Consider the following 14,740-nt stretch of genomic DNA (forward strand, 5'->3'; position numbering starts at 1 on the left):
TTTGATGGAGGAAATGGTTAGGCAAACTATGACAACCACTTTTATGATACAGAGGTCAAAGGTCCAAGCAAACAACCATTAGAATACATAAGGATCATTTATACAGCATATAGCTCAACTCTGCTTTCTGTAAGCTATCTACATACCGGTGCTCGACTTTGATATCTACAGCTACCAATCTATCTCTAAACTTGAAATCAGATTAGAAACACACAGTCTAAGCCTTTTTTTACACACTGCTTCTGTGCTTGTTGCAGACACTATAACTAAATTCGACAACTCATCATGGTACCTCTACCATGGGCCAGTCAGTGTTCTTCTCAAGCAGAATCTTTTGCCGCCGAACTGATATTTCATCTTCTCTAAAACCTGTAAAAAGAAAGGGTTGTTAAAATGAAAGCTTCAGTGTTTAAGTATGCAGGTTTGAAAATAAACTAGTTGGCAGTTTGAGTCAGATCAGAGAAACATGAACCTGATTTTTCTGTGTCTCCATTATCTCTCTCTGCAGGTGATAAGACGCATAAAAAATGGAGGTCAAGATGGTTGCTTTATCCATGCAATACCAAATAAAATCATCCTTTGAAATGTAATATACCTGTTTCTTCTGCAACTCTTGGTTCATTTCTTTGAGTTTTGCAACTTCTGCTTCAAGTTCCAAGGTGTAAGCCTGAGATATCAAACCATTATTGTGGAGGAATTTCAAACGTGTAAGCCGTTTTAAATCGACATTGAATAAATCAACTTCACTATTGAAATTTGATATTTATCAAGAAATTTTTTATCTCCCTTTCTTTCTTTTACACAATTTATGAGATACTACATCTCTAACATAAATTTTCTGACTTTAAACTTTATAACTCCAACTCAATCAAAATAGATTTACTAATATTTTAAAGATCTATTTTGAATAGTTCTAGTTCCAAAATGGTTGGCAGTACCAAAGAATACTTTTAGACCATCGCTCATAAACACATTTTATTAGGTAAACCTGTAGAGCTTAACTCGAATAGGAGCGATGATTGTAAGTTACACTTTCTATCATTTGGGAATTTAGAAAATCATACTTCTCTCTATGGCCTACATATTGTGACATCAACGAGACAGTACCAGATCATTAATGTTAATGGGATTGATGTACATGACACATAAAATGGCCATTCATACCAATTCAAAGAAAATAACACTAGAACTTAATTGATAATATAACTTGCAGATTATACTTTCACTTGGATGTTTATCTTTAAAACACAAGTATAGGATTTACATACTCTGTAAATCACAGGTGAATAAGTTTTATGAGAATGGTTTTAGGATAAGACTAGGAGTATTATTAAAATTTTAAACGTGTATTAGTAATTGACTAGAGAAGTGATCATGCTAGTTTGTTATAAGTAGCAAGATTGGAAAAAGGAGAAACTTAGGGATTGATTTAGTTGGTTTAGATCTTGAGCGATCTCAAGAAAGGAAGAATCCAAGTTTCTCAAATTAGTCGATTCTTCCGTATTTCAATATATGTTTGTTCTCTTCTGGATTCTAATAATTGCACAATATTGGAAATGCAAGATATCTTAAAGATCATAACGATAAAATGTTATGGAATTTACCATCAATGGACTGAAGCTGCAAGTTTTATAGGCATAATATAAGGAATCCATCCATAATATTTTGACTAGAAGTCTTAGGAAGCTAAATGGAGTAAAACACAAGAATTTCATTGGGTTAGAAGCTTTTTGTGTGGCTCACTACTATAAAACGAGTCCTAAGAAAGAGTAAAACAGATGAATATTACTTTGAAAAACCAAGGCAAATAGCAAAGAGCATTTCATAGTTAAATAGTGTATCAGTTCTATGAGGACCATTAGCATAGCTACCTGTTTACGAGCCCGTGACCTTGCAGCTGACTCTCTATTCTTTATCATTCTTCGTTGTCTCCTCTCGACCACTTTCTCTAGAGCTCCACTACTTCGCCGACCACGGCCAAATGAAAATGGAACGGATGAAAATGAAGACGTCTCTATGCTGTTTTTTGTAATCACATCAGATGATATTGTACTTGTAGGAGATCTTGAAGCAACAGTTACACCTCTCGTACCTAAGCCGATCGCACCAATGCCCGTGCCTTGAATTAAAGCATCATGCAAAGGAGGTTTTGGGGCCACAACCATATTAGTCCCAGATCCGTTGGTAAGCTGGGGAGTGTTCACTAAATTCATTGAAGAAGCAAAAGTCACATTGGCTGGTTTGGGAAAAAGTGGCTGCTGTTGCTGCTGCGGCTGAGAAGACCTTACAACTCCTGTTCCTAAAAACACTGAATTTTGATTCTGATTAGAAACCATATTTTTGTTCTCAGTTATCTGATTTCCCATCAACATCCCAAGAGCCAAACTAGCATTGTTGTCTTCTCTTGATAATCCACCATAAAATCCACAGTTAAATGGCCGCTCCTCAATATGTTGAGGTTCTTCTCTTACCACTCCTGCTCTGGCTAAAAATTCCTCCAAAGTCACTTCCCCTAATGTTGGTTGTCGTCGAGCTGGCATTGGTTCGATTCCATTTCCTTCGTTAACACTAGTATTCTCTTTACTCAAGTCTTTCCAAACTTCATCAACCGTTTTCTGACTAATGGTCATGGGTAAAGTTAACGAAGCTTGCCTCTGCAAGTTCCCACCATTGGTGATTCCAGCTCCGCCCGGAGCAGCACCTGCAGATGTTACAGCCTGAGACTCTTCAGCAGTCCATATGTTTTTAAGAAGTTCATCCATATTCATCGAACCGACATCCTTTCCAAGTCCATTCCAAGTGTTCTGAAATTCATCAAAGGTTAAAGAGTATATGGAAGGCTGTCTAGTCAATGTGAAATTTCCTTGCGCCTTAGCCATAGGGCCTTCTCCTGGTGGGATATCCTCAAAGTTTCTGAAATTCATTTGAGAGTTCAACTCGTGTGGACACAGCAACTGCCTCGAAAATTTTTCTTTCTCGAGTAATAGTTCGAGTATGTTCCTTTTTATCTTGGCCAATCTCAGTTCTCTTACAACTGAATGAAGGAAAACCTGCCAATGGAATGAAAGAAAAATATTTTCATAGATTGTCTCTGAATTATGAGTTAAATAGCTGATAAACATTGTCCTTCAATTACTATTCCACATACTTAAGAGAAACAAAAACTTCGAAACAAGATTCTCCTTCAAGAGGTTTTCCAGGAGGAAAATGAACTCGGAATGTAACTTAACATGAAAAACAAAACTAGTGAAAACATATTTGGGAACTGTGTACAAGTTATTTATTTAGTTTGTTCTTATTAGTAATTTCGTTTTATTAAAAATAAATAATTGCTTAAAAACATTTAAAAAGCCATTCCAAAAATCGCACCCTTTCCAGTTCACAACAGTCCAACTTTTACTAGTAATTTTATCACCGCTCAATAAGAAACATCCTTGAACACTGTTATATAATTGGTGAAACAAGAAACTGATACTAAAAACTTAAACCATCAAAAAGCAAGCACCAGTGTAATCCAAAACTTTAGTTCCATCAATTTAGTAAAGTGATGAGATTAAGTCTAAAACATTAGGATCACAGATTCCAAGTTCTATATATCAAAAACAGGCAGTAAAATAACAAAATCAAAAGATCACAACTTTCTAAAACTGACCTTTGTTTCTTTATCTACAAACACAAGCTTCAAACAGAGACCAAACAAACAAGTTCAAATCAAAAACCTCAAAAACAAGATCAATCATCAGATCAAATCCTTAAGAAAAAAAACATCATTGCAGATTAGTTCCATCTTCCAAATTCATAGATCCATTTAAGGATTAGAAGTTCCAAACATCGTCAAGAGCAAACCAACATTTTGACATCAAGAAAAACACAAAGCCATTACAGAAAAGAAGGGGAAAAAAAATCAAAGAACAGAAAAAGGAAAAAAAAAACATCCATTTGTTGAACAGTGAGACACAAAACATAACAAAAACAGCAACAAAAAGGAAAGACCAGGAGTGAAATAAAATGGCAACTCACCTTTAAATTTTTAATTTTTAATATAAATTTTTCCTTTTTCCCCCCTTTTTCTAAGGAAAAATGGTTGGGTATTTTTAGGAAAATTGGCAGTGACTTCGAACTGAGCGACCCTTCTTTCTTAAGGCTGGTGGAGTCGACAGGTGTCTCACCCAGAGATCTGAGCTTAAATGGAGGATTTGAGAGCTTACTTTTCTGGGTTTTTTTTTTTTTTTTCAAAATACAAAAAATAAAAATTTGAACTTTATTTTTAAAAAACTTTCCTTTTTTTTGGATTTTTTAGAGAGAAATATTATATTAATAAGCAAAAGGATCCATCTAGATTAAGCAACGTGGACCAATGGAAGAAGGTTTGAAAGGTGAGGTTGACAAGAGAACCAATGAAAGAAAGAAAAGTGGGGAAATGTGTACCGTTGGATTTAGCTTTCCGACAAAAAGGATGCGATTGTAATATTTGCAGTTTTATTGGTTGGTAACGGTTCGAGGTTTTTTCTACTCCTAAACGACATTATCCGATACTGTTAGCCAATGGGATTTTGACAAATTGTCATTCAGAGAAGACAATTCTTTTAGACTAAGAAACTGTTTTAGGATCTTTTTCTCTCAGAATAAAACTATTGTAAAAACTACAAAAAAAAAAAAAAAAAAAAAAAACTAAAAATCTATTTTGGTTACAAACTTCTATAAAAATTAGTGTATTTGCAATAGAATCCTATTGATGGATCGATCTTAATCGAACTCAATCACAAATGATCATATCTAACTTAGGTATGTTACAAACATAATTCGATTAGTATTGATACGGTTTACTTTGCATTTTCTAGTGTATTATAGTTTTTTTTATGTTACCATCGTTGTTAGTTATTAGAATATTATGTTGCATGTATTTTGATATTCTAATACCAGTGTTTAGGGTTAGTACAGCAACTGTGACGAATTCATAATTCCTACAATAAAAGCAATGGTAAAGGTCTCTTCTAGTTGGTCTTACATAATTTTCAAATTAGATTAATCATCCTCAACTTCACAATTGAATTGCTTTCGGTAGTTGCAAAATTGATTGTGAGATAAGTTTAATAAATCAGAATTCGTAATTATTGGCTTACGGTGTTTAGAAGTTGTCTCTCACTTGTTCGAGGATGATCAAAATCGTCCTTATAGACCCACTTTCATAAAAATCTAGAAGACAACTACTTTTACAATCCCACCACAAAGTCTAGGAAGAAGTACTATATATAAATATAAGAATGCATAAATTTTTAGGTTGTAAAAAAAAGTCGTTTTTAAACATGACAAAATAAACCAAAATATTTACAAACATCTCAAAATCTTACTTTACATTAGCGATAAACTATGATAGACACAAATATTAGTTTATCACAATCTATCGATGTCTACATAGATAGAATTCGACATATTGTTATATTTGTAATTTTTTTCTTCTCGATAAAAAAATTGGAACATATACCAATAACTCTATACTTAAACGTAGATAGTCATTAGTCCAAATAAAACAAAACTATTATCAATACAACTCAAATTCAGCTTTACACACCAAACACAATTCATGCAAATCAATAGGAATATTTCATTGGGGTAGAAGAATGTCCCAACAATAGGTGCAAAAATATCTAGAGAGAATATCCATTTGCACTTTTCTTTTGTTTTGGATTTTTCTTTGCTTTTTACTGCCCCAATAGTTTATGCTAAAAAAAATCATTCATATAGTAATTAATGAATTAGAGTATTAATGTATTTTGTAGGATAAAACTTTAGCCAACAAAAGAAATAGGGTCGTTGACTTTGTGCTTAATTCCTTGGGAATAATTAGTTACTATAAGTTATCAATTATTTCTTCCTTATCATATAATAATTGCTTAAGAACTAAAATGAAAAATAAAGGATAGGGTTATACCCTATAATATCACGACATGTGTATGACAACAATATGAATTGAAAATCATTTATTATTTTCTTACAAATTAGAGTAAAACGAAAGATTTATTGTTTGTTATATAATTGTACCTGTATATTAGCCTTTGATTTTCAACGTTTTTTACTTTTAATTTTGAGGCGTTTGAAAGTGCTATGGAACGTTATCTTATCATGGTCTATAAGTCTTAATAATTTGTGTTGAGGTTATGTAGATTGTTTTCGTTTGAGTTACAATGATATATGTTTGTTTTTGTTTTATTACGAGTTACAATTATTTAGATATCAAATAATTATCAAAACGTTGATTTAAAATTTTAAAATTTATGCTTCATTTAACGACCACTTTATTTTTTGTTTTTTTTTTTTTTAATTATTTCAAAACACTCATCTCATCCGTAATGCTCATGTAAATTTGTTCTGTACATTTTACTATCATTTTTAAAAACAAAGATAAATTTTAAAACTAATTTTTCTTTTTTTTTGAAAAACTTGTTTTTTCTCTTTAAATTTGATTAAGAATTGAACTTTTATATATTAAAATTAAAGAAAAATGTATATTAATTTGAGAAATAAATATAAAATATGCTCAATTTTCAATATCTCGTAACAAAATCCCATACTTAGTTTAAAAATAAAGTCGAATTTCGAAAACTAAAAGAATTCGCTTTTCAAAAAGTTAATTTTATGGTTTAAATTTGACTAAAAATTCGATCATTATATCTAAAAAAAAATACAAATTATTATAAGATATAAAAAGAAAATAGATCTAATTTTAGAAAATAAAAAACGAGAAACGAAATTGTTATCAAATACCCAAGGAAGATAGAATCCAACCATCATATAATAAATATCCTACACCCACTCCATTAATAAGTTAGATATAAAATTTTATTTTAGAAGAAGCTTTGAGAATTTGACATTATTTATGATAATTAAAAGGAATACGTTTCTTTTGCAATTTTAAATAAAAATGATTGACATCAAATGAAAATTATAAAAAACACACTGTCCAGATACGTGGCGCATTGGCTAAGGTGCCACGTGTCCTCAGCTAAGATGATTGATTCGATGAAACGTAAATGCCGACATGCAAAGGGACATTGACACAGAATTCAATATGGAATTTTTTCGATTTAAGATGGGAAATAAATTGACATTTTTAGTATTATATATATATATACATTTGTGTATATTATTGTATTACTTTGTCTTTATGTTCTACACTTCATTATATTTATTTTACTTAAGGAATATAAATTATTCGAGGTCTTGTCTTTACCCATTTCGATGTGCAATTAATTTCTTCTTTTCAAACCATTTGTAATTAAATGCTTAAAGATTGGTTCAAAAACAGGATTATAAAATTTTAGTTTAAATTATAACTAATTAACACATGATGGATTTAATCTATAGTAACTATGTACGGGTTTTTTTTGACATTCAAATGTTGTAATGTCATATGATTATTTCGCGAGATTTGTCGAGATACACGTAAGTTGACTTGAACATTTATGAGTATCAAAAAGAAAACGAAGCTTAATTTAAATTATAATATATAACTAGACAAGTTATCCTTTTTAACGTTGTTATGGATAGATTTATTGACAATGGCTAATTGTAGAGACCTAACAAAAATTCACGAAGGACGTCTGAGTACTGTTCAGTTCTTTGAAGGATCTTTGTGCAACCCAATTAGAGATGATGACCTATTTAAGATCCATGGAAGACTGTTGCAATCAATATCATGAAGGACCCATGAACAAGCTTTGTAGAAAGCATGCACAGAGGAGTTTTCAATTCCAAAAGTTAATCGACGAACTTTCCAATTCGACATGTGAATTATTTTAAATCATAACCCTAATCCTCAATTAAAACTAAACTTTGCCCCACTCCCTTCCACTCTACTCATAACTCCAAATACGCCCTAAAATTTTTGTATTGTTTTTTACTATCAAGGTACTTAGGAACTCATTATTAACTTGAGCATTAGAGTGGTTAAGTGGCCCAATACCACACTACTAACATTTAGTTGTCTTTATTCTAATGGGTATTGTTATTATTTCTGAATGAAGTTGAATGATCTCTCGATAACAATAACTTGGTTGGAAGATGAAATTATAGAAAGAAACATTGATATTTTTTTTCAGAAAGAAGAAAAATTTTAAAGGCAACAATAATGTTGAAATGTTAAGGTTTATTAAAGTTGAAGAAAGCAATGAGAAAAATGAGGGTAATTTGTGGAAGAGAGAATCCAACGTAAGACGTAGGTTTTCACTACAACGTTGATGGCAGACAAAATCCAAATCCAAATGTTTCCCATTTTCCCCTTTTACTTGACGTATCAAATAACAACACCTCACTTTCTATCTGCATCACACGTGGCCACCTCTTATTGCTCAACCTTTTTTGTGGTGGACCCACACCTTTTTATTATTGTTCTTATTATTATTATTATTATTATATTTAATGAACCGTTGCTTCTTTCTCGTTTTAGGGTTCCTCGTAGCCAACACTTGTGTTTACATTTGTTGTAATCATTTAGGTCTCCATTACTAACTTCAAAATAGAAAATTGTTTTTGTATTAGAAATAAGAATATAGGAACTGGAAAGAAAATAATAGATTAAATTTTCAAAATCCAAAATAATTACCAAATTAAGATTTGATTTTCTGTTTCTAAAAGTTTTATAAGCATTCCCTGCACTCTTGTTTTGTGAATTTGATTACGTATTCGACTCTTGTAATTAAAAAAATATGAAAATTAATATAAAAGAAAATAAGTTTAAAGTTTAAAAACAAAAAGCCTAAATGAATTGTTACCAAATAGGCTCTAGTTTTCAAAAATTAAACCAAGAAATATTGCTCTCTATCCACTTTTTACCTATGCCTTCAAAAACAAAACCAAAATTTGAAAACTAAAAAAAAAAAAAAAAATTATTGTTTTCTAAATTTGACCAATGACTTTATCAATTAAACCCAAAATTAAGAGTTTAAATTGATATATTTGTGAAAAATCAAGGTATAATTTAGGAGTTTAGAGTTTAAACAATGCAACTCATTTAGAGGGATAAATTGAATTTCGCCCTTACTCTTGTATCCAATTATTATTACCTTCTGGAAAAAAAAGAAACAAAAAGGTGTATACACACAAAAATATGTACACCTTGTGAATTTGATACAGTTGAGCCACTTTTATATCATGTAGAATTAAATAAAATAACGTGAAATAAGATGTTTAAGATTTATTTGGACATCTCCACTAAATGAAAAACATTTGTGAAGGACATGTTTAAATATGAGTCCCTAAAAGTATCTCCAAAGCTTCAATGCTGTAAAAAATACTATTTGAGATTTCTTAAATTTGACATATCCAATTGGAATTAAACATAAAATTCAAATTAAGATAAAATACACATCAACTAATTATAATTTTTTTCAAATAAAAAAATAAGCTAATGCACATGAAAGCTCAAAGGGACAAACCAGAGACCAAAAGCACAATACAAAGACTCAAAATCAACATTTTTAGAGAAAATTAAACAATTTAATTGAGAACAGCCAACAGAATAGATTGGGTTTAATTGAAATTCTATATTACATAGAACAAAAGTATTGTAGTGGACCTCGTGCTCATAGATACGAACAAGTAGAATGCAATTCATTTGATTGACAAGCAGAGCATGTCTTCAATGAAGAATTTTCAAACTAACCCCCATGATTAATGGTTAATATTATATGACATTAATTGCCATCTCTATGTTACTAGAAAACATGTTATTATTGCGTAATTGACAAGTTTTAACGATTTTCAGGGTTCAGGACAGGCAATGGAATTCAAATTACAAAATTTAATTCAATTTCAAACCCCATAGTTTCTAAATCTATATACAGTTACACCCAATGAGAGCTACAGAATAAGAATTACAATGGGGAAAGAAACCATTGAATAATGAGTACACATGGATGAAAGAAGCATTCAAGTTTAACTCGTGAGATCTAAATGACCCAGCACAAAAAGAACGAAGCGATAACCAAGTACATATGCGAAAGGATGAATTTTGAAACAGAAGTATCGATCAGGCACAATGGTTGTATAATCAATGAAACAGAGACGTGCCATGAAATAACACACTCAAGAGTTTTCCAACTAAAACTAACAGCTTAATCAAGAACTTCATCACCTAACACTTATAATTGCCAAAAAAAAAAAAGACGAAATGCGAATTAGAACAATGAGAAATAGCAGAGCTTCGAAAGAAAAGCAATGCCATGAATTCATAATGCTATTCTAAAACGAGGCTTCCAATTAACTAACAGTATTCCGATAACGAGTAATATAATAGCAAAAGAGTCAAAACCATTAGGACAAAAAATCTAATTTTATGAGCAAATAGATAGAACAGTTAAACACAAAAAACAACCTTGTAAATTCAAACGCATAAAAGAAGAAAAGCAGCAAAAATCCAGCACCACAAAGTCTTTTCCAAAATGGATAAACGATTCAACGGTAAGATTTCTGGAACCTGGCACGAGCTCCACGACCACCAAACTTCTTAGGCTCACAGCGTCGGGGATCGGCGACGAGTAAAGTCCTGTCGTACCTGACAAGAATGTCTTTGATTTCCTTCTTGCTCTGCTCGTCCACGTACTTCTGGTAGAACGCGACCAAGGCCTTGGCGATACTCTGACGGATGGCGTAAATCTGCGAGGTGTGACCTCCACCCTTTACTCTAATACGCATATCGACACCAGAGAACCTGTGTCGTCCAAGGAGGAGGATAGGCTCATAAGCCTTGAAACGGAGGATCTCCGGCTCCACGAGTTCGATTGGGCAGCCATTGATCTTAATCAAACCTCTACCGCGCTTGCAGTAGGTGACTGCCACTGCCGTCTTTTTCCGGCCGAAACATTGAACCGACTCAATCGGAGCAGCCATGATTTTCTTTCACCTGGTTTCGCCTCCTGCTACTACAAACCCTAAACTCTGAGGGAGAGGAAGTTCTGAGAGTGGAAGAAGGAAAAATTGAAACGGAGAATTTATATGGAATCTCAAAATTAGGGTTTTGGGACGAAGGTATAAAACGCACAGTTTCGGCTTCGATGTGTAATGGGCTTGTAATGGTAAATATGTTGGGCTGAATTTTTTAATGTCCGGCCCAACTCATCACCTTCAGCCCATTATTTCGGTAACTTAAGTACTGAAATTGTTTTTTGGGGCAACCGGGGATATAACATTTGAGTTTAAATTAATTAAGGATATAGCAAAAAATAAAAAAAATTGCAAATATGACAAATTTTAAATACAATCCCAAGTAAAAGACGAAAATGCCCCTGTAAGTAGATACATTTCACGCTTCGTACACTTCGTATTCAGATTTCGTCGGTCTTCACGTTTTCCTTCCATCTTCCACTTTCTTCTCCTTTCTTCGTATTCCGATTTGGTTTTCTCTTGCCGGTGCCTTCGTTTTCCGCTTCGCTTCACGTTCTCGACTTCATCATCTACAGACTTCTCTGCTTTTTGTTATTCTCCACTTCAATTGTAAGTTATTTGTTTTTCTTTTGAAATAATAAGTTGTTTTCATAAGGTATCTTTGTTTTCCGTTTAGTCGTAACCTGTTTGAAATAGATTTCTTTTTCTTTTTCTATTTGTTTGAAATCGATTTCTTCATTTTATGTTTGGTTCTGCTTTGTTTTTTAGTTTATGTGTTGTTACTTAGGGTTTAGGTAGTTTATGTGTTGTTACTTAGGGTTTAGGGTCTATCAGTGATATATAATATCACTGATAGACTTGAAGGATGTTTAGTTTGTTTGCATTGGAATGTTATTAGATAATTTAGTTTAATGTAAATTTTTATGTGTTGTCGTTTAGGTTCTATCACTGATATGTTTCTATCAACTTAAAAATGATGTTTAACTTGTTTGTGTTGGTTTGGTATTAGATGTTTTAGCTTAATCTGCATTTATTATCCGTTATTGCTTATGGTCTATCAGTAATATAGTCTATCGATGATATGTTCTATTAGTGATATGGTCTATCAATGATATGGTTTATCAATGATATGTTTCAATCCTTGATAGACTTAGAAGATGTTTAGCTTGTTTGGACTTGGGAAGTTAGTAGAAGTCTAGTTTAATGTGTTTTTTTTTTTTTTTTTGTGATGTTGCTTAAAGTCTATGAGTGATATGTTTCTATCACTGATTGATAGATTTGGAGGATGTTTAACTTGTTTGTGCTGGAATGTTTAACTTGTTTCTATCTTGATAGACTTTAAGGATGCTTAACTTGTTTGCGCTAAGGTGTGTTAGTAAATGTTTTATAGTTTATGTGCATTTATTTATGCGATGTTTCTTAAAAACTATCAATGATATGTTCTATCATTGATAGATTTGGAATATGTTTAGGGATGTTTAGTAGATACTTTTGTTTAATGTGCATTTTTTATGTGATGTTGCTTAAAGGTTTTTCGGTGATTGATTTCTATCACTTAGACTTAGAGGATGTTTAGCTTGCTTGCAATGGGATGCTAGTAGATACTTTAGTTTAATATGTATTTTTTATGTGTTGTTGCTTAGGGTCTATTGGTGATAGGTTTCTATCACTAGTAGACTTGGAAGATATTTAGATTGCTGGCATTATGATATATATATTTATAAACTTTCATTCAATATTATCATTTCAGGTTGTTCAAGAAAAGAAAAAAAGATGAAAACTATGGAAATAGCGAAGAATGTTAAAAATGTTAGGCCGAAGATACAACTTAACCGATCAAAGAGAATGTTGGTGATTGCAGAAGACTAGAAAATTGCAAGAGACCTATTGATTTGTCCCTAGTTTGATTGCAACTCTCTCATCGAGTAAATGGATATTGTTGTATATTAGTTTTGTGAATATTTCATGATAGAAAAGATCAACGATAGACTTCACATTTTATTTGATTTTGTTATATTGATATAGAAAAGGTTGGACCACAAGTTGAACATTGCAAGTTATGCCTTTTATATTCTTAAATAGTTGTGACTTTTTAATTGATGTTAAAATCTATTAATAATAGACAGATAGACCATAACGGTGAAAGAATTGATTTTACATATTAATATAGAAAAATGTTGGATCACAGGTGGAATAATCATTGTAAGTTATGTGCCTTTGTGTTCCCATTGAGAAATTAGAATTATACATGTTGAATAATTGCAAATTATTATTAATGAGTGCATTTTATTGAGGAAAAGTTTCGTTAATATACATGTTGAAGTCTATCATTAATAGAAACTATCAACGATAAACTTCATAGTAAAGTCTATAAGCAATAGAACTATCAACTAAATTAAACTCCATTATGACATTACTACTTTATAATAAAGTAACATGTATAGACTTGAAATGTATTGATAAAAAAAGTGGCTTATTATCGAAAGGTTTGAGTCAAACAAATAGAAAGTATTTCCTTCTAACAAAAGAAAAAAAAAAGGCAACAACATAATGTCACATAATTGTAAAAATAATGGAAGTGTGCACGTTCTACGGTTGTGACCAGCACGACAACAATAACTACATTTTGAGTGACTTTTCTTTTCATCAATCAATCTTTTTTTTTTTTTTGTTTTCATGGTCCTTTTGCTTGACCCTTGCAAACTAGAGGTAGTGTTACACTCATAACATTGAATAATCATAATTCTGAATTCCTGCAAAAAAAACAAAAAACAAAAATATACCATTATCATCCTAGTGTGTAACACTCATTGCATTAATAAAAGATAAAGTCTGTCACTGACTGACTAATATCAGTGATGGACTAGGATACAAGTTTATCATTGATAGACTAGTATCAATGATAACTTAGAATTAATATCAGTAATGTAGGATACAAGTCTATCACCGATAGTCTAATATTAGATGTAGGATACAAGTTTATCACTGATAGACTAATATTAGATGTAGGATACAAATCTATCGCTGATAGACTAATATCACCATGCTCATACTACCTAGTCTAACTAACAGTGATAACTTGTATTCATCAATAACTTGTATTCTTTTAACCTAAAACGTAAAATTGATAGAAAAATTCATAATATGTTCAATTCTACAAAGCCTCAAACTGATGAAATCCAATACAAGTAAACAAACACATTTTTTATATAAAAATACTAGTAAATCATCAAATTGAATTGAACCAAATCAACCTACAAAGATGAAACTAGATCAAATTGTAAAAATTGGATGACGTCGAATGAAAAATTTAGGGAAGAATCACATCTGAAAACAAATATCTAACTGAGATGATGAACATAAATTGGATGAAAAAACTGGGGAACAAATCTCACATTTTTAAAGAAAATTTAATTACATACTAAAAAATTAATATCAAAACCATAACATTGACCTACCGAAGTAGACGCAAACGGAAAATTGTAGAAAATTGCTACTCGTCGAAAATCTTTGAAGGCTGAACGCAGGACTAAAAATCGACAATTGAAAGCGAAGATAAAATTAGAAAAAGAAAAGAGAGAGGAAGAATTGTGAAAGTCAGAAAAAATTGATCAGATTTGAGAGAATGAAAAAAATTGATATATATATCAAGATCGTGGAGGAGAGAAAATCAAGCCATATATTTTTGACCTAAAATAGGGGTATTTTAGGAATATATTAAAAAGAAATAAAAGATTTGCTATTTTTGCAAATAGTTTATAAGGTTGCTATATCCTTTATATTTTATGCCGAGAGAGATATCCATTATAAATCCCCTTGTTTTTTTAGACATTAAATTAGAAAAGTTTTGGTTTTTTTT

At 31.4% G+C, this 14,740-nt stretch overlaps 2 protein-coding genes across 6 annotated transcripts in view; both read right to left on the reverse strand.

Annotated features, from left to right (window-relative positions):
- Positions 1–14,740, reverse strand: part of LOC103495243 (ABSCISIC ACID-INSENSITIVE 5-like protein 6) — a 21,624-nt gene continuing 6,884 nt past the window's right edge. The window contains exons 1-5 of one of the 5 annotated variants that reach the window (XM_008456735.3): positions 4,021–4,273; positions 1,872–3,050; positions 596–667; positions 473–502; positions 1–369 (exon numbers count right to left, since the gene is read on the reverse strand). In XM_008456735.3, the coding sequence (XP_008454957.1) occupies positions 295–369; positions 473–502; positions 596–667; positions 1,872–2,924 (1,230 nt within the window). In that variant the 5' untranslated portion in view covers positions 2,925–3,050; positions 4,021–4,273 and the 3' untranslated portion in view covers positions 1–294. The other 4 variants (XM_008456736.3, XM_051083283.1, XM_051083281.1 and 1 more) reach the window with 4 other exon arrangements.
- Positions 10,312–10,995, reverse strand: LOC103495246 (40S ribosomal protein S16). Its single transcript, XM_008456739.3, has one exon. The coding sequence runs from the start codon at positions 10,885–10,887 to the stop codon at positions 10,453–10,455; it is 435 nt and encodes a 144-aa protein (XP_008454961.1). The 5' UTR covers positions 10,888–10,995; the 3' UTR covers positions 10,312–10,452.

This window comes from Cucumis melo, chromosome 1 (genome assembly GCF_025177605.1).
Source record: "Cucumis melo cultivar AY chromosome 1, USDA_Cmelo_AY_1.0, whole genome shotgun sequence".
Classification (NCBI taxonomy): Eukaryota; Viridiplantae; Streptophyta; class Magnoliopsida; order Cucurbitales; family Cucurbitaceae; genus Cucumis; species Cucumis melo.

Excerpts from the sequence above, each read along its gene's own strand:
- LOC103495246 (XM_008456739.3), bottom strand. The coding sequence starts at position 10,887 with ATGGCTGCTCCGATTGAGTCGGTTCAATGTTTCGGCCGGAAAAAGACG.